A 27,037-nucleotide genomic window follows, 5' to 3' on the forward strand; every position below is an offset into this window, starting at 1 on the left:
GTCGCTCTTTTATTCTGGAAGCGTTCGTGTATAATTTATCCGTGTGCAAAGCCTAAACGATTTCCAGCGAATGTCATTCAAATTTTTGCAAATTCATTTAGCCAGAAGCGATTGGTAGTGCAAAATAGGCGAGGGTTCGGCGTGTTTAAATACAAATTCATAATGTTTCTGTTTTCAACAAAAAGGAAATAAAAAATGAGGCAACAAAGAGAAAGAAAACAAAAAAAAACAAACAAAAAGAGATGGCCAGTACTGAAGACCAAAAAATCGGGCAATTGGCTTGCACATGTAGTATCGGAGATTGGCCACAGTAAATTCCTGTAAGAAGTAGGCTGAGCCAGCGAGTGCACTTTCAGGCATGGTGATTAGATTCAACGATCCAGATACAATTCTACATCGAGCATCGTGGCCAAACGCTTAGCGCGCCGCTTTGCATTCGCGAGGTGCCGAGTTCAAACCCCGGAACCGCCCACCCGACCTAGTATGGGTTTTTTTAGGGGTTTCCAAACACCATCACACCTTGATATTAGCACAGGGCCCATATCACAGATAAGGCGAATGCTGGGCCAGTATTAACACCACAGTACCTACCACCTTCCCGAATCTTCCCGTCATCGTGGCTGAAAAGGCTTTGGAGAGCCTCAGCAGCCCACCCTTCCTCGGAGGAATGAAAGATTGTACCTTTTTTATCATTCTACACTACAATAGATAAGAAACTATTAAAAACAACAGAACTGTGTTGTAGAAAGTGAGTTTATGATATACGTTTTACGAGATTAATTTAACCTCGACGTATTATTTAAATTTTTTTGTGACAAAAATGTTCATTTGACACAAAAGAATATTTAAACAGGGGAAACAAAGATCAACACAATATAAAATATAAATTTCACTCACAAGAAATTAAGATTCATTTATTTTTCTTTTGAAAGCTGAGAGCCCTCGAAGTAAATTTTTCCCTTCCTGTCCATTATGTGAGTGTAGATTTTTCCGCAGACCTCCAAAGAGATTTATCAACGAAATCCCTCTAATTATTTTATGGTTTATGTTTGCGAAGTGTCGTGACGAGATTAAAGGATTAAATTCTCCAAACACCTGCTTCGGTCGGCTTGATTGGTTGCTTGACACCCCCTCGAAACGCTCGACTTAAATAAATCAATCCGAAGGAATTGAAGGCGAATGTAAATAGGGATGAGAAGGGGTTACGCCGTAACACTTACCTCCTTACCCACTTAAACGGCGAAGTTTTCCGATACCTAAAGTGGAGCACTTGGAGGTTTTCGTCTATTATTCTGCGAAGACGCGCCGTTTCAATCAAAGGATAATTAAACTTGGTGGCAATTGGTTTATTGAAAATTCATTTAGGAGCAGACGTCACAAAGCAACAAACTATAATAAACCAAAACTAAATCAGATCCAAATAGTTCGCAATTTAATCTAAACAGGGCTAAGTTGGCGGCGCGGCGGGAACGCCGCCGCAAGGATGGCACAACAATAAAATCCTTTGTGCACAAATCGAGACAAGCAGACGTAATGAGAGACTAGAGACTAGATTTAACTATTTTTTTTTAAAACAAGTGGCAATAATGACTGTGTGAAGCAATCTACGACGCAGTTGTAGTTTTTCATGTTCCACTGGTATCTCAAAAGAACTACAAAAAAAAAAGAGTTTTCTTGCAGTTTTCGCCTCATGATGTTGCAGATGTGTACATTTTTTTTTTTGCTGAAAAGCCAGCGATTTATTGCCTTTTTGTGATAATTCTTTGTATGCTAACTCAACAATCGAAAAGTTTCAGAAGTTTTTGCAACAAAGTTTACATTGTAGAATCATGAATAAAAGTCGTTATAGTTTTTCCTCTTTATCCATTCTGTTCTACCTTGATGAATGAGAGTCATTGATTCCTCTTACAGCGACATTTGTTAAAGTCACAACGCATATACTTGGGGATTTTACGGCTTAGACCATCTATCAAACGTCTCGATTTAAAGCAGTCTTCGCTTTTTGTACCGATTAGATGTTGCCAAAAAAAGTTCTTGTGAGTGCTTGCAGTGCGATATCCCAACGTGATTTAGATACTTTTAGTTTCTAATTTGGCTAATTGGCGATATAAATCAAGATATTCAGATATCATTTCCATCGAAAGGACATTACTTATAGGTCGCTTTGTGATTAATTTCCAATCGATAAAATTAATTTGCAGTGATTAACGAACCTACATGGTCTGCAGGAAAGTGTAAAAACACATCTTAAATCATCAAACTCTGCACCATACCATTTTTTAATAAGAGGAAGTGCACAATTGCAGAATGTTGTTTGAGAATGTCTAAAGTAGCACAATTTGTGATATTTGAGTCATTGTCTGATTTGTTTTCAACTGAAAATATGTGGGACACGAGGCTTTGTTCAGTGATGCATTTTATCTTTTAACCCAACAATAGTGAGAATTTATGAATTATGAAACTTGTAATAATATACCGCAAGGCAATATTAGCTATTTAGTTGAATATGCTCTAAGTCTTTGAACAAAATGGGTCAAAAGCTTTCAGTGCATATCGCATTGTAACAGTTCAATTGGTCAATTCGTTGAAGTTTACAACTAACAAAACCATTGACAAATTTGAAATAAACTATTGCATTGTTTTAATTAATTGTGAAAATTGTCGTTCATTGTTGGTCTATAAGGAAGAAAAAAAAAATAAGGGCGATTGACGAACAAGAATATGAGAAGAAACGAGATGGAAACAAGCTATGTAAAACTGGATATAAAGAGGTTAATTAAAATCCTGCCTTTTCAAATCTACAAATTTTCAAAAGTTTTAAATGAAAGAACGAGAGTATATTTTGCATCTGGGCAAACATTTCTAAATTTTTATTTTCTCTATTATTTAATTACAGTACGGTACAGTACAGTACAGTACAGTACTAGGTTTCAGGCTCGAGGCGAAGCCGAGTGCCTGATTAGTTGGAGCGCTGGAAAATACCTACCGTACGACATTTGCATTAGATTTTTCGGCTGACCAAATGTTTTATTTTGCACTTTTGCAAATTTTAATGAAATAACAAACGTCAAACTTTTTGACGTACAGAGATACCAACCCGATAGGTTGTGTTTTCCCTATTATTATTATAATTATTAATTATGTAGTCAATAAAAATTTAAAAAAGCATTTATCGGAAAAATTAGTTATTTACACTACCAGAGAGGGTAAAGCTTTTGTTCACGCGATGCAATTCAAGTGAACAAAAGCCGCCTTACTCTCGAGTGCTGTATTAATTTGGAATTTCTCGAAATTAGCCAAGATTATTCCAAAATAAATTCTGGATTAAAAATAAATTGTTATTAAGATAATCAATCAATAGTCAGGTATTTCGATTTGAATTAATAAAAAAAAAATAATTCTTTGGGAATCTTTGGGAATTTCACGTAATTTGTCGTTGCAGGGTTAAGTTCTTCTAAATAGGAGCAACATTAAAATCTCTTTCCCTCTGCTTACCTTAACAGAATGATACGGGTTAATCCACAAGGGTATTATGCTGCAGGATACACATAATTACTAATTAAATCAAAAACTTCAACAATGCCCACTAGACCTGAAATTATTTTAAGTGAGATAAACTCTTGTTTACAAAAACATCTCATTTATGCTAACTTTCTTTGTGGAAGTAAATAGAAATTTAATGATAAATAATGCCCGTGTAAGTTTTCGCTTTTATAATTTCAATTTGAAAATAATGTAATTTCTATACTTATTAAATCAAATGCTTTGGGTAAGACAAGAGAGATTTTTTTCCTAAAACTCCATCTGAATATGATTAAGCTTTGTTACATTAACCTACATAAACTTCTAAATTCAATCAACAGAAAAATGAGCTTTTCTTGGGTGTGTTATATTAAACGTCAAGACAAAACTACTAGTTATCGACAAGATGACGCTTTCAAGTCAGCCTCGTTTTATTTATTAAAATTATATTAATGTGAACAGCCTCTCCACTTGAAATGGTCGTGAAGGAAAGTCCATTTACTGAATTTAGAAGGAAAACCGAAAATGGAAATATTAAATTTTATTGAAACATTTTCGGATCCCCTAAAGGGGCTTGCAAAACCATAAACTGTTTTATGTATTCTACATCGTCAGTCAGCTGTGAGAAAGATGTCGTTATGACCTTTTATATGAGTCAGATGTAGGCGGAGAAACTTGACAAAATAGGGAACAATATTCGTTGTAAAATAGGTCTTTTATGGTCTAGTAGATTCAAGTAGAATCACAATATATTGTTGTTGACTGTAAAGTGGGAAAAAAGAAGCACAAATATACGTAGATTTAAAATCGAAACAAGAGAGATATTTTTTAAGCAGCACAATAGAAATACATTAGATTTTTTGTGTCTTTTACATATTAAAAATAAAATTTCAAACATATTAAAACTTATATTCGGTGATATATTCCAGAGACATTCCTAACCCGGCGCATCCACCATTTTTGCAATTACAAGATTTCAACCATCAGTGTTATTACCTTAGAGTTTTACATTGTTATCTATGTCTGTGACAATACATTTGAGGCTATTTTTTAATATTATTTTTCCACGAATCAGAGCCTTATTCTACTATTAGTAAATAGCTATTTTCAATACAAATGAGCAAAGTAGTGCACGAGTACGGAAGTTGGGCGTCTGAGCCGAAGGCGAGGACCCTCAGCATACAAGTGATTAAATGCATGTTTGCTCATTCGTGTTGAATCTGATTTTTTCCATGATCATAAAATAGAGTCGCGAAATCGAAATTTCGGACAGCATTTTTTTTTTGTCCCTTTTTGAATTTTGAATTAATTGCACTAAGTGTATTTAAATCATCGCTTTCACCTTTTTAATGTAAATAAATCAAAATGACAAAAACATGACAAGAGTAAAAAATGAGGTTATATTAACGTAAACTGTACATTATCAATCTGCATCACTATTTTTCATAACTGTTAAAATCACTGAAACAATAACTTCTACAAAATTAGCCCAACAGGGAACTTACAACAAAACGTGGATCAACAAAATTCCAAACAAAAGAGGTTATGTCGTTAGGCGTTGCGTATTTGTGATTGGTTTACTGATTTTAGTTTAATCAGTGATACCAACACATAATTCATTTAGCATAAATTTTTTCAGAAGTTTATCCCAAGCAATTTTCCGTTTTTTCGTCAATTGAAATTTAAATAACAGGCTAAAAAAAATAATACAAGCTTTAGTTATTAATATTCAGAAAGTATTTTAAAGACAGATTTAAAAAAACTTTCAGTACAACATATTTGGCGCCCTCTATCGACAAACTCGCAAAACATTCACTTTGCTCACTAGTGAGAAAATATTTTTTCCTCACTCACTGATTCAATTGCCATTTTTGCTGACTATTTTCAGTGAGCAAAGACCACTGAAATTCAATGATCATGGAAAAAATAATTTTTAAGAAGTTTTAATATAACCCGACATGGAAATTAATTTATTTACGAATTACAGGAAAGTTTTTACATTTCTGTTGTTTTTTGTAATGCTTTACACACTACATCAGATGAAAGTTGATATGAGGAGTGGCTGACGTCAGCTTAGAATTACGAGCCAACGTATCTTAAGTTAATTATATGTTTACCAACCTTGATATTCAACCCTCTCCGTTCTCGGTCATTCATAATCATAACATTATTCTCGTGCACACAAACAAACCCCCTCAATCAACAACCGCGACTCGTTTTCCTTTTTATTTCGATAATATCCAAACAACTGATTGACATCAGAAAATTCCATTGAAAAGTTCTTTAAATAAATTTAAGAAAAATTGTACCACCCAGTTATAAATCTACAGCCCGGAATATTTATATTTTAGTGAATAATTTCAAGCTATTCAGCTTTGCCATAAAGATAAGTCTTTAGAATTCAGCGCATTGAATTTTCGTAAAACGCGATAAGCTTGTTTGGAGTGATCGTTGTGTACAAGTTTTAAACGGAATCGATGGTTTCAAAAGATTTATCTTTTCTGGCAGATCAAAAACATCCAGATATGCACAAACTGTTCATTTGTTGCATTGTATCATGCAGATACGTTTATAACTGCAGTACAATGTACCGCAAAGCACCAGATAACATCGACAGATATTTACTCGTTAAAAATAATGCTTTAATATTTTGTGCAGAAATAAAACAAACATGATTTACAATCATTTTACAGCAAGATCTGTCTTAATATGTGGGTTCGGGGACACAAATCGTTTCCCTTTTATTGCGATGCCGAACATTCCAGGTAGGCCTCAGCGCTTCGCGATATGTATTTATTATTATTATTATTTAATATTTCTGAAAAATTTTAAAGACTGATTAATAAAATCTTGTTCCCAGATGTTCACAAATGCCTTTCCGCTTTAACAAATCTTCTTTTTTTCAGCTTCCTACAACCATGGCTTTAATGGCCTTCATTCGGACAAACAACAATAAGGACATTATCTAAGTAAGTGTGAAACTTCCCTCATAAGCTTAAGGATTCCGTCCACGTAAAAGCAAATTTTCCGCCCCACTCTGGGCGTTTTAGGTTTTCTTTTAAAAAAATTCACCAATCAAAGCAGAATTGCTGGATTACCCTTAACAAGAAAAGTTCGCTAAAAAGCCTAAGATTTTGTTTAGATATTTCGACCCAGTGAAATACATTTCCGCGATGAAGATACGTCTCGCAACTTTATGAAGCAATTAAAAAAGTGTATCCCGTTTCTCTTGCCCCAGCACCCTTATCTTAACACTGGCGCTCTTGTATTTAGATTTAGCGCTCAATTTAATTCGGTTGAAATAAACCGGTAATAAATAAAGCCGGGCAATTTCATTATTGCGATGGTATTAGACAAAAGTGGGCGGTATTTAAAAAAAATGTCTGTGCAGCTCAATATTTCACCCCAACACATGGAAATGAGAGTGGCGGCGGTGTTATCGCTTCATTCCCAACAAACTTTAACATTTTATACAACCCCTGCTGTTATTTGTTCTCCCTTCATCTAAAATTATTCGAGCCGCCTCTTCACTCCGTTGTGCATTTTTTTGCTGATAACGCCGTGATAAAGGGTGGCTTGTCTGAATTAACAATTGAAATTATCCTAATCAGGGGCTGTAAATTTTTTCTTTGGAAAATTTAGAACGCAATTTAGATACTAAATCTAGTTCATTATATTTACAAATTCTGGGGGTTTTTAGGTGCAAAAACGATACTTCTCAACTGAGTACCGGTTTTTTGTTACTTTTTAATAAAACTTGTTTGGGGTCTTTTTGCGGTTTATATTTTTGCGAATATTGACCGAAAACCACGTCGCAATAGACGTGAGGCAAATAATAAAGTCAACAATATAAACTTTGGGGTCATAAACGCGTACTGAATGAACACCTATGCAAAATGTAATAAGAAAACTTTGCCCATACACAGATTAAAACTTTTTTAATAAAGAGAAAACGAGGAATTCTTGGAACTATGCAAATAGTTACGAGGTTTTAGTACCGCTGTAGAAACTACAATGTTCGAGATTTGAATTCCAATAAGATTTTTATGTTTTTACACTTTGTCCTTTCACACTCTAGTTCGCTGAAAGAAAATTTTATTTCACTCTAATACAAGCTTTATTTTATTTGATGACATGGTACCATTTTTTAATAAAAGACTGAGGCTTTATTTTTGTTCCACTTGTTGGTTTTGTGTCTTGTTCAAGTACCAAATTCTTAAGAGAAGAAATAACACAAAAACTAATAACACATTGAATTAACCTGTATCCATTACCATTTTCTACAAACATTTAGTTTTTTAGGCGCCCTTAGTGAAAACGGTACTTTTACGTTCTCAAAAGCGGACGGAAAGTAACTCTTTTTCGGACTCTGAATCGTGGCGCCATCTGTTGGTCTGTTTAGTAGGTTAACAACGAAACCGACAAAGCCGATAATTGTCTTGTCACCATAAATTATGTAGAGAAGTAATTGTATTGCAAATAGTAAATATTTCGATTTGTTGGCAAGTTGATAAAAATACTATAAAAAACAGCTAATACACATGTATTAATAAATGTATCTAAGATGATTTGTTGTTCCTGCAATCGCCTAAAAAAATGTATGTACATCTCTGCCAAAAAGCGCCTTTTGTCGTCGCTTGTTTTCAAGCCTCGGCTGCGCCTCGGCCAGAAAACTCGAATTCAGACGATGCACTTTTTGGCCTCGGTACACAAATAACTACATATTTAAGTAATCATATAGTTAAAATTAAAAAGCTTAAAAATTGCTTTAAAATTGTTGAAATAAGGAGCACAAGAGCGTACAGTACATTACAAATAATTAGTAAAGATTTGTTTGGGATAATATTATTTAGTTCCTTTTACCATGAACTAACTGAGTTTACTCTTCTTAAACAATTTTAAACAAAACTCAACATTCTGTGTTTTGGGTCTCAAAAACCTAAATGAAACAAAAATACGATCTCGAATGGAAATGGCGAAACGCGCTGCTTTGGGGCACAAATAATCGAATTTTTTCAACCTGGAATTTAAAACGGTCAGAATGAAATTTAAAAGAACGTCATCTTCATTATTCATAATTTTCAATTTCAGTAAACGGTTGTTTGCTCGGTAAAATATAGACTCGGGCTGAGTTAAAAGTCATTCTGGTAACCTTTCATAACTCTTTATTAAATCTCACATCGTGAAGTTTAGAGTGTGTGGGAAATTTATACCTTTGCCAAGAGTCCTTAGGCGATTCGGTTGAAAAGAAACTTGGTGAATGTAATTTAATGAAAATAATGTGACCCGAAGAGGACTTTGAGGCCGTTTCTAATTAATACATTTTCCATTACGTTAACCGTAGTACATTTATTCAGATTTGTAATTTATTTTCATGCTCTAAGCTTTTTTAATCAGGAAAGTTATGTACTACAAAAAACAATAACACCAACAACTATTTCAGAGATGCACAACAAGGAAATTTATAACGAAACATTAAGAGAGAAAAAATATTAAAGGAAAAGTACACTTTAACAGACAGAGAAGAATTTCTTGGAAATAACACAAAGACAATTATAAAATTTGAAAAAGGGCAATACTTCCAAATTTCTATTATGGAATAATGACCAACTGCGATGTTTCTGGGTCTTTAATATCGCGCGTTCAAATAAAATCCTGGGCTGGGAAGGCGCTGGAAACCGTCAATTGTTGTGCTTTTTTAAAGCATAGATTAATTGGAGCATGTTGACAGCTAACCTAAAATTTAGAGCCAAAAAATCTTTCTTTGCAATGTTTTACTTTAAAAATAGAATAACTTAACGATTCTTATTCTCGAAGCACCATTTGCTGAAAACAAACATGTCCCGATTAAACACAAACAAATGTCATTCGTGTCAAACGACGGGAAATTCAAATTTTACACTGTTCTAACCGGTTTAATTTTTCCAACGCTTACTCAGCTTAGGATTTTATTTGAAGGCGTATTTGTTAACATGGTATAGACAGATACATACAAAACGGGAACTGTCAGAATAAAATTGACACATTTTTACAATTTTTTCATAGTGTGAAACCTTCTTACAAGAGATGCAATGACATTTTTGACATCATTTGATAGGTATTGTCAAGTAGACAGTTAATTGACAAATGAACAAAACCAAATTTACATTAGGTAAATTTTCTTCTCCCGTTTTTTTTGCAAACAACTGTACTAAACATAAATCAGGAAGATTTTTATATCATATCACTTTCAAAACATATCTCTTGATTTTTCGGATTTTTTTCAAACCATTCGGTGTAAAAATATATTGAAAATGTATTTTTGGTAATGAGAGAGTCCAGATTGCATCCCCTTTATGTCTCATCATAAATTAACGTGGCTGTTTATTCGCAGATCTGATTGGTGATCCTCTCTGTACAATCAAAGGACAAGATGAACCAAAGCAACATAACGGGCGACGACGGCATGATGGAACAGGGTCTCACAATGCCCATAATCTTCCAAACCATCCTGTTCGCCGTGGTATGTTTGGTGGGTTTGGTTGGTAACACATTGGTAATCTACGTAGTGATCCGTTTCTCCAAAATGCAAACCGTTACCAACATGTACATAGTGAACCTGGCCATAGCCGACGAGTGCTTCCTCATCGGCATCCCCTTCCTCTTAGTAACCATGATCAACAAACAGTGGATCTTCGGCAATGCCGCCTGCAAAGCTTACATGATCTCCACCAGCATCAACCAATTCACAAGCTCCATCTTCCTGTGCATCATGAGCGCCGACAGATACATCGCGGTCTGTCATCCCATCTCGTCTCCAAAATGGCGGACGCCTCTGATATCGAGGATAGTGTCGTTGTTGGCTTGGACCTGCAGCATCGTCTTGATGACGCCCATCATAGAGCACGCGACGGAGCTGGAGCCCCGACCCGGACAGAAGTCTTGCATCATCGACTGGAACAACAATGAAAACATCACTGACAATTCCACTTCGGCGACTGGAGCCACCATCTTCACGACGTACACCTTCGTATTTAGCTTCGCAATTCCCCTAGTCTTAATTTTAGTTTTTTACTGTTTGGTGATACAGAAGCTGAAGACTGTAGGTCCCAAGAACAAGTCGAAAGAGAAGAAACGCTCGCACCGGAAGGTCACCAATCTGGTCTTGACAGTGGTCACGGTGTACGTGATCTGCTGGCTGCCGTATTGGATCACGCAGATAGCCATGCTGAGCACCACTTCTTTATCAAATCAGTGAGTATCTCGTGCAAATGGGTGGCTTGTATTGTTTCTTTTTTTGCATCTGTTGCAGTTCTGCTTTTGTGGTGACTCTGCACCTGATGGCTTCCTGCCTCAGCTATTCCAACTCGGCGATGAACCCGATCTTGTACGCGTTCTTGAGCGACAACTTCAAGAAGAGTTTTCTGAAAGCGTGCACTTGTGCCGCCGGCAAAGACGTCAACGCGACTTTGCATCTGGAGAACAGCGTCTTCCCCAGGAAGAACAAGCACGGCTCGGAGAGAGTGAAACCGGCGAGGGGAACATCCATCTGTCCCAACAACGACGACGAGTGTGATATGGGACCATTGGTCAGCCGGGGCGACCAGTCGACCTCGGCGATTACGATGACCTCGAGGACAAACATTACCTCTTTAGGCGACAGCCGAGAGACCATATCGAAGAACAACGCCGTCAAGAACGGCAACGTTGTAACAATCCACCCGACTTGTTTGTAAATTTTTTTCTTTGACCACGGATTCGCAGAGGTTGGACGGTCCCACTTGCCGAACTCGATCAACAAAACAATTAATTGATTATTTTTTATACACGCTTCAATAAAAAAATACAAAAAATACAGATGAAAAATTGGCTGAAAGAGTGCTGGATTGCAGCTTGTGTAGTTTCTAGTGTCGCCGTTGGCGCCAGCGGAGTCTTGTCAAAATTGACAGTTCTAAATTGTAGTTCTGCTCGTGGGACTGTGCAACATTTATCATTTGATAAATCATATCTACAACATTGTGACCCACTGTAACATGTAGTTTAAGTGAAAAGTGGAAGAGATTTTCTGTTCACAACATTTATCTAGGACTTACTGAGAAGACTATTAAGATAAATGGTTTTGATAGGAATATAATAGTGATTTAGCAGGGTATAAATACAGCATAGGATAAACCAATTTATTTAATTAACTCAGTGTCAATTTAACATAATGTACACATACGATAATGTTGTAAGAATCAATATGTGAATGTCAAACTGTCATTAAGTTTATGTAAACAAATAAACTCTTGTAAAAATGGTGTAGTATTTATGTTTAACTATATTATAGGATATCTGTTTAGTTAAGAGAGTGTCTCTGTTCGTAATGTTAAATTTTGTATATAAAGTTTATTCTTCTATAAATGAGATGAATAATGTAATCCACAAGATTTTAGTACTTGAGCCCATAAAATCTTGTTTGCTATTACATTTTGTACTTTTATATGAATTTATACAAAGAGGTGAAAGCTAATACAAACTTTACATTTTATGATTTGAACACGTCAACAGCCACGAGTCGAGATGGTTTTTCATTTCTGATGCAAAATCTCTGTTGTAATGGCTTTCTACCGACAACTATTCAATTATCAATTCATTAAATGACTGTTCTATGTGTTACGTGTACATAGCGTTTACATTGATTTAGTTAAGACCTGTGATATTAACATAATGTTATGAAAAATATGTATATAATCACACACGTCTATCGTTTTTATGTAAGTTCCCCACCGCACCAATGTTTACAAAACTAACGTTTTGAAAGTATCCAATCTTGTAATTACTAACTGACCGAAACTGACTTAAAATTAGGTTCGACTGACTAACCTAAATTTAAGTAAACTTGCCAAATAGCTGTACTTAGTGTGAATGTATACAATATATTTCTCGTATAATAAAAATTACATACTTGCAACTTCATTTCATTCAAATATTTGTTAACATAACGTACGTTATAAAATAAAACATTCTATGTAGTCAACTTTAAATGGAGAGGTAAAGAAGTTTACATGAATTACTAAAATTAATTTAACAACTATGGACTATGCATGATTACAAAATATTTGTAAATGATTCCATTCCCTTCACAGTTACAACAAATTGCAAATAAATACAATATTTAGCTTTAGTGATTTTTTCAATTAAAACTAATAGTTGAAGCGATCTGATTTCTGTCTAAATCATGATAGCAAAATTCATTTGATAACTTTCCATGACTTGTCACAGCTGGTAACATGTTTGGTCAAATATTTCTCAAATTTCTGATAACATAACTAAGCATGATTTTAGAAGAGGCGATTGATAAATTGAGAATTCAATAGAACATGTAGAACTTGATTTATAATTTAGATGAGAATATTCTTCAAACTAAAGCCATGAAAAAAATTAATGAATTATTTAAATATAATGGATTTTATTACAAAAATATAAATTACTCACATTAAACCAGTTACAAAGGTAAAACGCCTTGAATCTAATTTAAATTTTTTTCAAAAAAAAAGAACATTTAATGAAGAACAGCCAATCTTATTAAATTAACTGACACTGTAATTGTGCACATTGGAGTCTAACGTTTAAAATTTTTAAATATCTTTTTAATAAAAAGTGTGCTTCAACGACTCAATTGTGACAAATCAAAGATTACATGGCTCTACCTCGAATGTTACTTAAATAACATTGTGTACTTTTCGGTTCTGAAAAGAGAGATGGACTAGAATATGTTTTTATCAAGAGAAATGATATCCCAAATGCTGTCTAAAGTTTAAAAACTGGGATTCATACATTTAAATTTGAGAAATCAATTGTTAGAATCTTCTAGGAATCTACAAAGCACCTATTTGGTTTTGACAAACCCCAAAATTGTCCTAAACTGTATTTATAGATCTACATTTTTTGTATTTCACTTTAACAGACATTATTAGATATAACAATAACTATTTCAGAACCTGTTAACTGAAATTAAATGACGTCACACATGCGCAAGTGCGTATCTGACTCGCCACCTCCCCCTGCAGAAAGAAATGGACTAGTCCGCCCGAGTTCGACCAAATTTCGTCTCTTACGCATGTCATGTGACAAGTTCTTCTTCATTCAAATTACTAATATCATAAAATTTATTCAAGGTAAGAAAAAAGTTCTTAGGTAGATGATTTTTTGCGAAAAAATATATTACATACCTACATAAATACAGTGCATTTTTTTTAACTGTTGCCATAGGGAATTGCATGGTAAAACTTATACTCCCTGTTAACTTTTGTTCTGATGAAAATATTCAAACCATTTTTGGAACAAAGTTGGAAGATTTTTTAAACTATCGGATAGATTACAATTCAATATCCTAAACTGCCGAGAAAGTTGTGAAAAAAATATTTTCTAGTGCGCCGGAATTATAGTATGTCGAGCGGTCGCCAGAATAGCGTCCCTGTCGGCTCAACCAGCACCTGATCATCTCCACTTTTGACCCTTTCATTTAAAAAATAGCGAGATCTCCTGGAGGTTATGATTAAATTAGCTTTTGGAAGGCAGAACATGTAAACATTTATTTATTTAAAAAAAACAAAACGTTAACGCACAAATAACAAATTAACAGATATGATTAAAAGAAATGTTCAAAGTGCTTTCCTTCGACTGCTAGACAATGTCCTAAGCGATCTTATGCGTTTTTTTTTAACTGTTGCCGTAGGGAATTGCATGGTAAAAATTATATCCTCTGTTAACTTATGATCCACAAATTTTTATTTTTGTAATAAATGATTAATAAGACTATGTAATGCATACTATTTGAACAACGAACGACAAGCAGTTTTATTTTACTAATTTTACTCTTCAAAGTTGAAATTAATGAACGTAAAGAATTTGACAAAAAACGTAGTAGGCGATATGGGAACAAAAATCAGGTTTTATATTTTAATTTATTATTTATTTTAATCATAGCCTCGAGGAGATCTCGCTATTTATTTTTTAAATGAAAGTGACAAAAGTCAAAAGTGGAGATGGTCAGGTCTCAGGTGCTAGTTGAGCCGACAGAGACGCTATTCTGGCGATCGCTCGACGTACTATTATTCCGGCGCGCTAGAAATATTTTTTCACAACTTTTTCGACAGTTTAGGATATTGAATTGTAATCTATCCGATAGTTTAAAAAAATCTTCCAACTTTGTTCCAAAAATGGTTTGAATACTTTCATCAGAACAAAAGTTAACAGGGGGTACAAGTTTTACCATGCAATTTCCTATGGCAACAGTTAAAAAAAATGCACTGTATATTGGGATATACGGTTAGTAAGTGGATTATAATTTATAAGAGAATGGAGGAAGAGTTTGAAAAATCGAGACGAAGTCGAGATTTTCCATCTTCCGAGATTCTGTTATGTATCTTAATATAACCGTACCTAGAGTCCATAACGTTTTTCGCACAATCGCTTATACGAAAATAATTAACTTTGAAGTAATTTTTTTGACGAGAGTAATTTGAAGGCATTAATGTCATTAATATCATTAATTACTTACCGCGTTAGGGTACAGACTGTGTCAATAACAATGCTAGTAACAACACGATTGTAATTAATTGTACAACGTGTACACTTTGTGATTGTTAAAAATAAAATTACATATAAATTTCGAAGATTTATCATATTTTAATTTATACAAAAAATATGTTCTAGTCTGAACATTTATGAAAATCCTTCATCAAATTTGTTGTAATATTAACTTTTCGATATTAATTTTTCAGTGAAGCGGCATGAGTCATTTTCGCAACATCCTAGTTGTTGATATTACTTTCCTGGAAGCTATAAAGGTGGATTGTCATAAAACAGTTATAACTTATAATCCCCCAGTAATCACCAGGTTTTGAGATTCTTTTTCTTTATGTAAAGAGAGTTCGGCAAAAGTCTTGGTATTTACCATTCCTATTCTGATATTCACTTAGTCAAGACAATAGACTCCCAAAAATAAATAATAATCCAGAAATAACCAAGTGGGCCACTTACTTGTGGAATAAAGAGACAACACAGAATATTTATTTACTTAATAAACTGTCTGGGAGATCCTGGTACCTGGTACTAGAACATCGAAAGAAACTAAACAATAACTAAATTTCCTTGTAATTAATATTTTATTTCATTTTTGGGGATAGTTTTCGAAGTGAAACTATATTACTTATGTAATTTGATTTAGAATTTTTGTCCAAAATAGTATATTATGTTATTAGGAGTAAAAATTAAGTTTTATGTGCTGAGACAGACAAACCGGCCGAAGCACATTAAACCATTTTTACTACGGATAATATACTGAGTGCCCCAAAATTCGCGGAAGAGCTTAGCAGTACGTTGTTAAGTAGTCATTAAAATATCAGGTAAAAATGTTTAAAAAAATCAATCTTCCCTTTAGCCTGCAAATATTTCATTTTTGTTGTAATCATGGAAACGAGAGAGAAAAATCAAAGTCATGTTGCCGTACGGCATAAAATTACTACTTGGAAATGCTGGAAGTAATGAAGAAAATAATTGCAAATCTGATCACAATTGTTCAGAATTATTATCACTGGCTAGTAAAAGACAAATAGTAAAAATCTTTTTTAATATTTAAAATAAATGAGATTAAAGCTGCACCTTTTGAGTCCCTATATCTTTAAATCTAAGAGGTATAGAATTTTTTAATTATTATTTTTCTCATTATTTTCTAACATGAGTTGACATTGCCGCATTGAGTTGTTCCGCGAATTTTGGGGCACCCAGTATACTATCAAACGTTCATAACAAATTATTTAAGAAATGTTAAGAAACCAGGAATTATTTTCAATTAGAAGATTGGGTACACTGATAAATTAATATAGCTCGTTTTGGAAAGATTTACTATGACTATGACTCGTAACGGGTGACTATTAAAATTTTCACTTGGAGTTGGCTTTGAACGGGTTTTTATTTTTTCTGTTACTTTAGACACACGCAAGAACGAACGACAAATGTCAGTCAGTACAATTGAAACATAACCAAATTAAGAGAAAAACATTTATTGAAATGTCAAACTTGTCAGTGTCTAAGGTGCAACGGAAAACAAAGAATGATCCATAGCCAACCCTAAGTGAAAATTTTAATAGTCACCCGTTATAAACAACGCTGTGAACAAAATCCGAAATTTCTTTTTATGGTTATTCGTCTGTTATCCCGTTTTAATTTGGATATATTTTGTAAGTACGTTTTGCAATAATGTAGGTACAAGTTTCTTGATTAAATTTTATTTATTCACCTCAACTTGCAATATGTCAGATTCAGAAACGAATTTGTTAATAAAATTTGAGTTAAGAAAATCACATGATTTAGCTGGTTTACGTTATCTGCCGTTCGTCAGCGGAGATAATAACTTTATCTGCCACTCGTCAACTCGTTAGATGCCATGGCAATAATGTGACACTTTAACATTATCAATCCAGCAGTGTGATGTCATATTTTACTGACGTTTGCAGAAAAATGTTATTTTGTTTTGAGTATACGTCAAAAAACAAAAATACATCAGATAAAAATTATTTATGGCTACTGTGTTTCCCTTACCAGTAAAATTTCTTGGAGATAATAGTACCACTCAGTACCACTTAATGCTGTATTCAATACACTAAAATCTTTCGGTCAAAAATTGGTTTTAAATGAGAGGATAAGGTGTGCGGCTAAAATTTATTTTCAACAGTAGGTAGACATTTCTGAGAAATTGCTACGTACCCTTGCAGGAGGGAGGACAACATTTATAAAGTCCCCGTGTCTTGTTTTTCGGATTAGTCTCCGTCAAATCGTGATCGTGATCGGTGTCGTTGTTTCTCTGATTCAAATATTTTCATCACTTTGTGACGGTTTAAAATGGCCACTAGGAAACAACCGACCAATTTCATCATATCTCCATCAGAACTAAAAGTTTACAGAGATAGTACAGAACCAGTGAAATTGTCAATTTTCAATTGTTACGAGTTTTTTGTGCAATGTAATGGTAAGTAAGATAAAATTAAATTATTTTCACACATAATAAACGAATATTTTAGTTCTGATTTGGAGCACAAACAGTTTTGCTGTGAAAAAGAGCAAAATGATTATTGGCCCTCGATCTCATGCTAGCATCGTGTTAACTTACACGGGATCTAGGGAGGGGTGCTCTATTGAAAAACACATGTTTCAAATAGTTATTCGTGACGTAAACACCAGAGAGGTAAATTTACGATTATTTTGTTAAATATGTGAAGCAACTGTATTTGTTCGAAGGTAATTGGTATAAGGCGCATTATTGCTTCGATATTCCCCTCCGAAGAACAACCAAAAGAAGAATGTTTTGTGTCAGAAGATAGTGGAGAAAAAGGAAGTACACGTTCTGTGGTGCAGGTGAATTTAGAGGAACAGAAAGAAGAGGAATATTCTGGGCTAGATGATACACTAGTACAACAAAACATAGAAAATTCTCCCCAACACAATACAAGTGAAACAGAAGAAGCAGCAGAATATTGGGCACAGCACAAAGAATTGAAGGACGAAGCTAGTAATTCGACGAAAAGTTTGGGTGCACTGAATAATGAAAATGAAAAGCCGAAATGAAAAGCCGAGTGCAGAGGAAAACATTGAATCAACATGGTAATAACATTATAGATGGAAACAAATTCGTCAATAATTAAACTATGATTTTTTGTTTGTTTTAGGTCTTCAGTTAAATGGTACGCTGAAACAATTATGCTAGTGCTCGTGTTATTTTTTTTGTTATTCTTGAAGCTCAAAGAGGAATTGTGTGATACAATGGCTTTTGAGACTATTCGTAATGCATACTCGTATAATGTATTTGTTGAATAAAAATTTTTTTGTTGTAATTTGGTTCTTTCTTCGTATATCGTATAATATTTAACATTGTTGTTTACTGTTGGACGTTAGTCGAGTTCATTTTCAAACTTTGAGGGTAGGAAGGTTTGAACCGTTGACCGGCCATGCTGCTTCAGCGGCGGACTTTAGTGCTATTTCGTGATTTCCATTGGCAGTGTTCGTTTCGTTGTCTCGTGATTTCTTGTTTGTTTTCTATTACACTAAAATCAGTTTTACTCCATGGCCGAATATATCATAATAATGCACATAAAAGCGCAGGTACTTCAAATGCCCCCATTTCAAAACGCAAGTGATACACCACTGGACAAAACATCAGTGTGGAAATATTCCAAAAGCTTACCCGCCATAAATAATGAAGATTTTTTTCTTATGGATTTTAAAATTTTTGTAAATTTTAAACGCTTTGTACAGTGCTTCCCCCAGTCCAATATTTAATGGAATTTCACATTGTGATAAAACTAGCAATTATAGGTCTTAATTTGAGACGTTATAAGAAAACGATTTCAGTAAATTTGAAACATTGAATTTCTCAAATTTCATTTAAAAGCAAATCCAGGATGGTTTGAAATTAATTTGTAATGATTTTGTACAAATGAGCGTCAGTGTCACCAATTTACAAATATTTCGGATTTATTTATGTGTTCACTCTTCAAAGAAGTAAACTGCAACTAATGTGGAAAATATTACATGAGAAATTTCATTGGGAAGTATACTCGGTTCTGTAATATTCAGCATTTTTATTAATTATGTGTAAGGAATATTAGCCAATAATTAATTGTTGTGCGGATGATACCATATTGATTATAAGAGAACTTAACTTAAAAAAATAAACCAAGAGACCAATATAATTTTAAAGGAAATAAGTAACTGGTTACAATAAAACGAACTGATTATATTCATACAGTGTGTCCAAAAAGTCTGGAAACACCCCAATAAAATATAAAGGAATGATTTTCATGAAAAACGCAAAAAAAAGTGAACTAGCGTTTTTAAAAAGCTTTCTGCTGATGGTATCTGGTTGCTGTCTTTGATGACCATGAAAGAGTTATGATGTCATCAGAGGTTTCGTAAATGGCAACGTCGCATTTTTACTACAGTTTTCAATAGATCTTTTAATTATCTACCCGATGTCAAAAAAAAATCAATTTACATAAAAAATTTCCTGAAGAAACCTAATTTTTTTAATAACATAATAACTTTTTCAAGGTCATCGAAAAGACCAAAAAGAAAATATCAGCAGAAATCTTTTTTAAAACACTAATTGACATGTCTTTAGATTTTTTTCAAAAATCATGCATTACGTTTTCATTTGGGTATTTCCAGACTTTTTGGACACACTGTATAGATTGATTCACATAACTTTCCGACCCTAACGAAATTTAAATGCAGTCAGTAATAAGTTATTCAGTGATAACTTGATACCTTTATTTACTATGAAATCTGAACACTCCTGGCATTATTGACAATCACTTGACAGTTTCTTTTTGTGTAAATCTGAAATAATTTTTACTAGGTAAATTTATTTATTGTATGTAATGTGAGTGCCAGGTTATCAAAAATGTTTATAATTAGAGCAGGACAGGATTCTGCCTACGTGTTTGATAATATTTTTAACATAACATAATTTGACGAAAGTTTCAGCGTTTTCGCAAGACACCAGCCGTGTCCAAAGTTTTCTTAAACTGTATATGATTTATAGCAAAATTTGGAAATTCTTCAATATAATTTTGCACCAAATAAACCCAAATTCCCCCGACTTTGGTATCGTTTTGAAAATAACTTTCGATGAAAAAAGTTTTATGTTCCACGGTGAAAACCATCGTGATAAAAAAAGCCAACTAGATGAACTTTTCATTTGGACACACGTTATAATGATCCAACTCGAAAACCATAAAACTGTATCGTGCGTTCATTTAAATTTATCCTCAAAGTTGGCGTTGGAGAGTCGATTGAGAACGCACCACTCGTGTAAAAGCGTAGATTTAAACATCTGATCTGTAATCGTTTATCCATATAGTACGTTCACAATCGAGTCTTCAACGCCTACTTTGAGGATAAATTTAAATGAACGCACGATATCTGTTTACCATATTTTTTGGGGGTAAAAATTAAAATAATAATTATAAATTTTGTTCCTGAACACTTAACAAAAAAATCAATTATTAAGAAAATGTTTTTAAACAATTAATTATACATATTATTTATTTTATTCAAGTGAAATACAATTTTTATAAAATGGGGTAAAGGGTGGCAACATTCTTGTTTTCTGAGCAGGTATAAAAGAAAGGTTCATAACATTTTATAAATTTTCTCCGCTACAATAAACAATATGTAGTTTCTTTCCTATTCGTATGGTGGCTTGCTTGTCAATTATTAACGTGAATGCAGTTTTTCACAAATTTAGATTTTTTAAAATCTTTTAAGAAACAAATAAATTACAAGAATTTTACTGAATTTTAGTTGATTTTTAGATTCTTCTAAAAATTACTAGGATTCTTAAATAAATCTCTATAATTTAATTCACGTTAAAAAGTATAGAACGAGCGAGAATTGGGATCGCAGAAGATTACCAAAATCGTGCGCACTTGTACTTAGAAAAGATTGTTTTTTGTATTATTCAAGAATTGCCTTATGTTTAGAAAGAGTGAAAGACCTACTAAATCAATAAAAAGGTCTTGTGCCATTTACACCATTAGACAAGAGGGAATGAAAATTTAATTAATAATTTAGAAATATCCACTTCCGTCATTTAATACACGTTAGTGTTGCTATTCTCATAATTAATTAAATATGAATCTATTCATGTGATATGGAAAAATTTTATTAACATAGAAGCATAAACAATTCAATAATACAATAAAAAACAGAAATAGCATATTAGAATTAACAATTCTGATTAAATATTGAAATTCACAACATTGTACGTACATACATTGGATGTGGGTTAGTCGAAACGGTATAAAATGCTGAAGCTATAAATAGCGGGCGTTCAAATGAAAAGTTCATCAGTTAGCTATGACTTTTGTTTTGCGAGTGTAACGTCTTTTTTTGAGTTTCGTTTTCTGTGGAATTGAACTTTAATTGAATTTAATTTCAATTTAATTAATGAATTTATCCCTACCCTGTCACAGCAGTGCAGGAATTGAAGCCAGCAGATTATCCAAGAAGATTACATCTTTGCAATTGACGTGTCGACAACGTAGGCATTTAATGCTTTCAACATGAAAAACACGCCCTGAAAATATTTTTTTCACAACTTTTTAGACAGTTTGGGATATTGAATTGTAATCTATCTGATAATTTAAAAAATCTTCCAACTTTATTCCAAAAATGTTTTGAATATTTTCATCGGAACAAAAGTTAACAGGGGGTTGAAAAATTAGCATGTAAAACCCTATGGCCAGTCTTAAAAAAAACTCACTGTATAAAATAAATTTAGTCAAAAATGTTACTTCTAAATTTGGTTCTAACCTAATTTTTTTCATTGATCTACTAAGACATACCTCACAATGTTATGAAAAATTCAAAGGGTATTTGATGAACTTTTCAATTCAAACGGATAATCTTAAAGCAAATATCTGTTAAACCGTTATCAAAATTTTTTCTTTAAAAATCGTTCTGATGGTGCTGCTTAAGAGAGATTAAAGTTATGCTTCTAAATATTTGCCTCGCATATTTACCTAACAATTTATGCAATCACTACATTGCATAATGTGGCTGCACTGTTTACACTATTTCTAATATTGAAAAAAATCTGAAAGCTTTTAATCTAAAATTATTTCCAAACGTAAGAAGAAACATAGTACTGAATATATAATCTTCACAATCTGAAAAAAATATATATTTTTTTATAATCAAACATAATAAATAAAGGGGAAACTACCTGAATGCCCAGTTTGTAATTGACACTTATATTTCTAGTAAATTCAATTCCGTATGGACGCTTGACATTTAATACAATGAGCATCACGGATTTTAAATTTGTTTTATTCAAACTGCACCATCTTATTGGTTCAATTAATTGCGCTAGAATATCCGTCTAGAAAAAGTACGAGGAAGGAAAATAATTCTGTTATACGAGTATAATAAGCGTTTACCTCGTTCTCTACGGATTGACCTAAAAATATTACAATACAAAACGTGGTCGTCGAGGATAGAGCTAAGGTTCCGAGACGGAAATATATGCTTTGAATATTTATACTAACCTGAAAATTAAAAATTATTTATAATCGATTTAGTTACTCATGCTTAGTACAAAATAAAACAATATACAGCTTGCAAACAGGAACACGCCACATAATGCATACAGTGGTATCCATTTTCGGAACATCCGCATAACATTTCCAGCACCACTAAAAATATTTTTTTTTAAACAACTCTGGCTATTACAATACTTACTGTAATAATTCAACATGGCGTTTAACAAAAAATTTAAGTTTTTTCTCCACTTGGTATTGAAAGTCGGCAGACTTGAGTAAGTTGCAATCGCTGATGTTGTTATATTCTGTGAAATCTGTAATACTTTCGGCATGTTGGCGAAGCATAGAAAGTTGAAACTTAATGTGTTGCACAATGTAAATATATTGATAGATACAAGTTACCATCACAAAGCCCACTACGAAAAATGTCGATCTGTAAATCCAATTTAAGACAATTCCACATTGAGGAAAGTATTTTTGAAAAAAGTAAAGAGCAAAGAAGACTTCTTCGTCGTCATCAAGCGGGATAAAATGACAAATCGCTGACAGTAATGATAAAATCAAATTAACGACAACGAAAACCGAAGTGTAGAATGATTCTCGTTCAATTTTTCTGGTTAGGTTTTCTCCAGCACTATTCAATGCCCAAGGTTTAAAATCTAGTAAAATGGAGTCTAACGTGTCACCATTATGAAGTAAATAAACAGTGCTCAGAATAGCCTAAATAAAAATCAACTTATGTACATATTGTTTGTAGCAGTTTCAAAAGCTTACATATAGCATTCCAAAAAAAACAGGACTGAATTTAATATGATCATCGACATGAAGTATAAATAAGTGGAAATAGATTTGTATGATTTCTAAAGTCACATGGAAAATTAAACACCTTCTTAGTATAATTTTCGCTAATTTAGTTTTTAAAATATCTAGTGCGAACATTTTTACAAGCCATAATGTATCATCTAAAAATAAAAAAAATATCGAGTGCAATGATTATAATTTCTAAAAACTCACGTTTTAGAGGGTTCATCTCTGCGAAAAGCATTGTCGTAGTGTGCTATGTGAATAAAGAGGGTTTATATCCAACACATTATTAGCGTTAAAAATTAAGCGAGAGGGTGAAAGCCAAACTTTTCTATTTATCTAATTTATTTATTTAATATAACCCATAACTGTATGTGCAGGTAATTAATTAAAAATTAATCTACTTATGCCATGAAATTACGACACAACTCACATTTACCTAAATGTAATCAATGCATAAGTAAATATGCATTAACAGACACTGGGTGATATTCATAAAAAATACAACATGCTTATGCTTATAATTCATTAAATGTAAGTAAATACGTTTGCAGAATTGAAGGAGATGATAGTATAGTTTTCCCATTTATAATTTGGTTTTATGGCAGTGCAATTGTAATTATTAGGGGTTGGGGTTGTGGTTTTGGCAATAGACGTGAAGATATTGCCTGGTCAGACAACAGACCTTCTTTTACAGTCCTAGGATTTATGGCGGTAGTTGCCTATTGTCTGAGTATTTAACTCCCTGACAACAGGGCTGGTCGTAAAACCAAATTATAAATGGGAACACTATACTTAATGTAGCATTAGCATATGCTTAGAAAATCATAGAGGATAAGTTTCTACTACTGTCTAATTAATAAAATAGAGAGTAACCACTCACAAAAATAAGCATATCCTTATAAAATCACAAGTCTGCTGTTCATTAGACTTATACGAGCAATTTACTAAACTACGCCATGTTTGTCAAACCAAAAAAATCTAAGAACTTATATGATGTAAGTATCCGCTCATAAGGACAAGCATCTGTTTATGAATATGGATTCAAGTATATACTTGTAGGTTGAACTGATAGTTTTATCTAAATATTGATGCTTATAAGTATTTGTTGTATAAGTAGATACTAATTTTTAATTTTGTAACTTCTCTATTTTATGAATTATAAACAGTAGTAGACATTTCTTCAAATTCTGCAAAAGTATTTAGTTACATTTTTTGAATTATAAGTATAAGCATGTTCTATTTTTTATGAATATCACCCATGAGCTTCAATTTACAGTACCATTTGCTTTCTCTTTTATTTTAATTCTAATCTAGAAACGAAAATTGATTTTTTTTCTTTCAAGACTGCTTATTAATTTTGGAAATAAAGAGGAACATCAAGGGACACGATCTGAGGAATATCTGTGCGAAGGTGGAGCGATATATCAGTGAAAAATCTGTAAATGAAAACTGAAAACGTCAATTTCTTTCAAATTCAAATGCACACAAATAGACGAGAGAGAAACGAAACTAACGTAACCAATGACATTGCTTTCAGGTCGGTTTGTAGCGCTTACTTGAAACCGATATACGTCGTTTGCGCAGATATGACCCATGAGAAAATCCAAAACCTCTAATTAAATTTTTTTCACATCCCCACAAGAATGGAAATGATGTAGCCACTCAATTCTGTGAAATCTACGAACGTATGTCAGTTGGGCCAAAAAGTGCGACGAAGGTATAGTTCTCCCAGAGCTGCAGCGGTTTTATGGCAGGGCAATAGTAATTATTACGCCTGTTGAAATGCCGATAAGCGACATAAACAGACCCCTGTCAATCATCATTTTCGTTCTATACCTGTCAGTTTACAGGGTAGTACTTGGACGAATTTACGATTAGGGGTTGTACTTGCGGTTTAAACCTATTGTGGGTGTTGTTAACGTTTATACAATGGTACCCTGCCATAAAACCGCTGCAGCTCTGGGAGAACTATAAACGGGAAGGCAGGGGGAGGATTAAGTTAACCGTGCAGTTGGGCCAGAGAGATAATGCTCTTAAATTTGACCACATCTGATAGTCTAAGATCCCACTGCATGATTTCTACGTTCATCTGTTTTTTAATCAAAACAAATTTTTTATAGATAGTTATGAATAGAGAAATATGTTTCTGCAGGGTTGCCTATCAAAATATGGCCGCAAGTATTTTTTAATTAAAATTAAATTAAATAATTTTTTCCCAAACAGTTTCGTTCACTTGTTTTTTACATAAATTATAAGTCATTTCAAAGAGAGATGTGTAAAGAAATTGAAAAGTTTGGGTTGCCATTTCTCACTTGGCCGCAACCCCTTGGCAACCGGATTTTTTTCCTTTTGCAGCAAAAGTCTGTAAAATATGCAAAACATGCAAAAAAATATCAAATATGCATTATATTGCAATTTTTGGGGAAAAATGCAAAATATGCAAAAATTAATTAGCGTCAATCGCTTGCAAATTACCTAATTCGTAAGAGTACCAAAAAGTTTGGTTGTCATATCAAAACTATGCGATATGCAAATTTCATATAATCCGCTCTCTATTCATAACGTATCCTTATAAATTATATATCAAATTAAAGCTATTTTTTTTCTCTACGGTTGCTTATGGAAAAATGGCCGCAAATATGGGTAACAGAGCGAAAGAGAGTTAGCGCACCACACCGTTCATTTTTTTTATGTTGTATCTTTGATTTTAAATATTTATTCCTATAGCAATACAGCAACACTTCTAATAAAGTATTTTGTTTGGTGCTGTCGAGAACATAAACATAGGAAGAGAAGATTACAAATAACGCTATAATCCTACCCCTAACTAATGATCGGCCCAACTGAAGGATAAATTAATCCCTCTACCTGACGCCTGACCCAACTGACCAACGCCGAAATCTACATTAGGTAGTAGACTAATAGTAATTACACCAAGTAGTAATATTTTTTGTGTTACTATATCTACTACGTCATTTCCATTCTTGTGGGGATGTGAAAAAAATTTAATTAGAGGTTTTGGATTTTCTCGTGGGTTATGATGAGTCATATCTGCGCAAACGACGACGTAAGCAAGCAAGTATTTACAAAACCAGCAGCGAAAAGTTTTACAAGCCATAATAGATCATCTGAAAGTGAAGAATCAAAAAACTTACTTTGTAGAGGATTTTTTCCGCGAATTGCATAATTCTCAAGTCGAAAGAGAAGAGATCTACGTCAAGGGGATCCCTAGTAAGAGATAATGAAAAATTCACTAAGAAACATGATAACGTGAAAAGTAATTAATGAATACCTGATTAACTAATATAATAATTTAATGTCCGACTTTATTATTATCGAACGATGATGACCCAATTTTCTGATACGTTACTATAGAAATAATCCCCTGGGGCGTTATTTTTAAATAACAGGGTCTAGGGCGTTATAAGTTCTTTGTTGCTTAGTTACGACCAGGTTTAATGTATTTGCAAACAACTTTTGATTGATTGGTATAAATTAATCAAATTATTGTCAATCCAAAAACACACGAAACTAGTCGGACATTAAACGATGAAGGCAGCACGGATCTTATAATGATACGCCCTCGGTCGGGGTGCTCCCCTCGGGCCAGAGGCCTTCGGGTGTCACTCTGCCGACCTCGCGTG

General features: G+C 33.3%; 2 protein-coding genes across 6 annotated transcripts in view; both read left to right on the forward strand.

Moving 5' to 3' along the window:
• Window positions 1–12,454, forward strand: part of LOC138125671 (somatostatin receptor type 2-like) — a 214,618-nt gene extending 202,164 nt beyond the window's left edge. For all 5 annotated transcript variants that reach the window (XM_069041107.1, XM_069041106.1, XM_069041108.1 and 2 more), the window contains 3 exons: window positions 6,429–6,491; window positions 9,896–10,755; window positions 10,814–12,454. In XM_069041107.1, the coding sequence (XP_068897208.1) occupies window positions 9,935–10,755; window positions 10,814–11,237 (1,245 nt within the window). In that variant the 5' untranslated portion in view covers window positions 6,429–6,491; window positions 9,896–9,934 and the 3' untranslated portion in view covers window positions 11,238–12,454. The remainder of the gene's footprint in view (window positions 1–6,428; window positions 6,492–9,895; window positions 10,756–10,813) is intronic.
• Window positions 12,455–17,298: 4,844 nt separating this feature from the next.
• On the forward strand, window positions 17,299–18,486 carry LOC138127316 (motile sperm domain-containing protein 1-like). The gene is made up of 4 exons (XM_069043290.1): window positions 17,299–17,515; window positions 17,568–17,731; window positions 17,785–18,147; window positions 18,213–18,486. Exons 1-3 carry the CDS (start codon window positions 17,389–17,391, stop codon window positions 18,109–18,111), a joined length of 618 nt encoding a protein of 205 aa, XP_068899391.1. The 5' UTR covers window positions 17,299–17,388; the 3' UTR covers window positions 18,112–18,147; window positions 18,213–18,486.
• Window positions 18,487–27,037: the final 8,551 nt, after the last annotated feature.

The sequence above is a fragment of the Tenebrio molitor genome, chromosome 3 (genome assembly GCF_963966145.1).
Source record: "Tenebrio molitor chromosome 3, icTenMoli1.1, whole genome shotgun sequence".
Classification (NCBI taxonomy): domain Eukaryota; kingdom Metazoa; phylum Arthropoda; class Insecta; order Coleoptera; family Tenebrionidae; genus Tenebrio; species Tenebrio molitor.

What these genes read in the sequence shown, in the direction of transcription:
- LOC138127316 (XM_069043290.1), top strand. Translation starts at nt 17,389, where the DNA reads ATGGCCACTAGGAAACAACCGACCAATTTCATCATATCTCCATCAGAA. An exon ending in GTTTTTTGTGCAATGTAATG is followed by an intron (nt 17,516 to 17,567) that starts GTAAGTAAGATA and finishes CGAATATTTTAG; the next exon opens with TTCTGATTTGGAGCACAAAC. An exon ending in GTGACGTAAACACCAGAGAG is followed by an intron (nt 17,732 to 17,784) that starts GTAAATTTACGA and finishes ATTTGTTCGAAG; the next exon opens with GTAATTGGTATAAGGCGCAT.